The sequence below is a fragment of the Cyprinodon variegatus genome, unplaced genomic scaffold, assembly GCF_000732505.1.
Source record: "Cyprinodon variegatus isolate N-32 unplaced genomic scaffold, C_variegatus-1.0 Scaffold1413, whole genome shotgun sequence".
Taxonomy (NCBI): Eukaryota; Metazoa; Chordata; class Actinopteri; order Cyprinodontiformes; family Cyprinodontidae; genus Cyprinodon; species Cyprinodon variegatus.
In genome coordinates, this window is record NW_015151866.1 from 15279 (window position 1) to 16984 (window position 1706).

Sequence of the window (1706 nt, forward strand, 5' to 3'; positions counted from 1 at the left end):
TGCTTCTATTTTCAAATATCCATCACTGTAAAAATGTCCATAGCTGGATATTGGTTATTTATTCTCCAGGTGCACGGTTTTTATATTGTTAAAATACGTCTGATACATTTTTCTAAGGTCCACATCTGTGTGACTTTTTTTTTCTATAACCTTTGCTGATGTAAACACCAGAACTTCCCCCAAGGTTGGGTTATAAAGGGATTTTCTATTCTATTTTAAACTGGAACTGGATCTCAGTGACCCGTTTCATGGTGACCGTCCATCAGCCGTGTCCCCTGTGTTTCACCCTCAGGTTTTGAGAACGACATGGTGACCCTGGTTCTGTCTGTGGGTCGATGCAAGTCTCTTCGTCACCTTGCTCTTGGGAGGAACTTTGCCATGAAGTCCAGGTGAAGGATGCACACAGATTAATTTCCCTTACAGCAGTTAGATCTGCTGGCTCCACCTTTCTGAGGCCTCTTCAGCTGGGTGTGTTGTCTTATTTCCCCAATGAAGGGGAAATAAATCATACCGTCCACCTTCACAGGTTCCTCTGGTTTACAGTTGACACATGCATCTTATTTAAGGTTTTTTTTTTCTTTTCTTTTTGATGTTATTCAAAGTTGAATTTGAAAACAAAAAAGGATTTACCTGATAGCTGATCCTATTAGCTTTTGACAAGGTTAGCCTTTTTTGGCCAAATTGATAAGGTCGACACATTCACTCAGAGCTCTATCAGAGTTTAACAAGATCACCTCTGATTGTTAAGTAGCACCTTAAATATGGTTTTACTTCTTGCTGAGTTCAGCTTCTATTACAACAGATCTGCACCAGCTATCTTTGTTAAATGTGATGATTGGTGTCCTGGGATTGGACTAGGACATCATTTTTATATTTTAAAAGCACAATGGGATTAAAAGAGTGTTTTTCAATTTGATATGTTGCTTTCTGTTCCCTGCATGCTGCCATGTTGATCCGGAGCAGAGCTCTCACCGACCTTCTTCATCGCATCGCCCAGCTCATTCAGGATGACGAGTGTGTGAGTCAAACTGTCGTTGGCTTTCATCATTTCTTCACGCTGCTTCTTTGTTTACAACTAAATCTGCGCAGAGGTAGACTATCCCTCTGGAATCCAAGACTTTGCTCGTTTTTGGGGCTATTGTACCAAAGACTGAGAGGCTGCAGCTGCTGCAGGGCGCAGAAAAAGGCAGTAAAGATAAAAAGGAGTCATAATACTTACTGTCACATGGTGCTTCCTGGTATTGATTCAGTTCAGTTATTTCTATAGTTCTAATTCAAACTATAGAAGACATTTCAGTCAGATTAGAAGTAAACTGATGGTAAAAAGAAGACATTATTTAACTCACCTTTAGTCTTTACTGGTTTGTCTCTGTTTATCTTTAACCCCTTTATAAGGCAAGTTAGCATTTTTGATCACTTGCATACCCCTTACTAATGGAGTCCCTCCATCCTTCAGTGAGGTCTAGAAGCACAAGATCTATATCCAGCAAAGATCCTGCTACATGGCTGTTCTTTTTATTTTGGCATTTGACCAATTAGATGAGCCCTTGAAGGATATAATACCTACTGGAAATTAAGTTGAAAAAAAAAAAAAGTTAACAAGTCAAGAAAAAAAGGTAAAAATCTACATGAAAAGTTAAAAAGTAAAGTTAAAAAGTTAATAAGCCTAGTTAACAATAATATTTAGGTTTATAAACTAAAAAAAA

General features: G+C 38.3%; 1 protein-coding gene across 1 annotated transcript in view; it reads left to right on the forward strand.

Moving 5' to 3' along the window:
- Positions 1 to 1706, forward strand: part of LOC107103285 (leucine-rich repeat-containing protein 16C-like) — a gene marked incomplete at its 5' end in the record, with an annotated part of 70876 nt that overhangs the window by 14867 nt on the left and 54303 nt on the right. The window contains 2 exons of the mRNA XM_015402928.1: positions 293 to 389; positions 964 to 1018. Of these exons, the coding sequence (XP_015258414.1) occupies positions 293 to 389; positions 964 to 1018 (152 nt within the window). The remainder of the gene's footprint in view (positions 1 to 292; positions 390 to 963; positions 1019 to 1706) is intronic.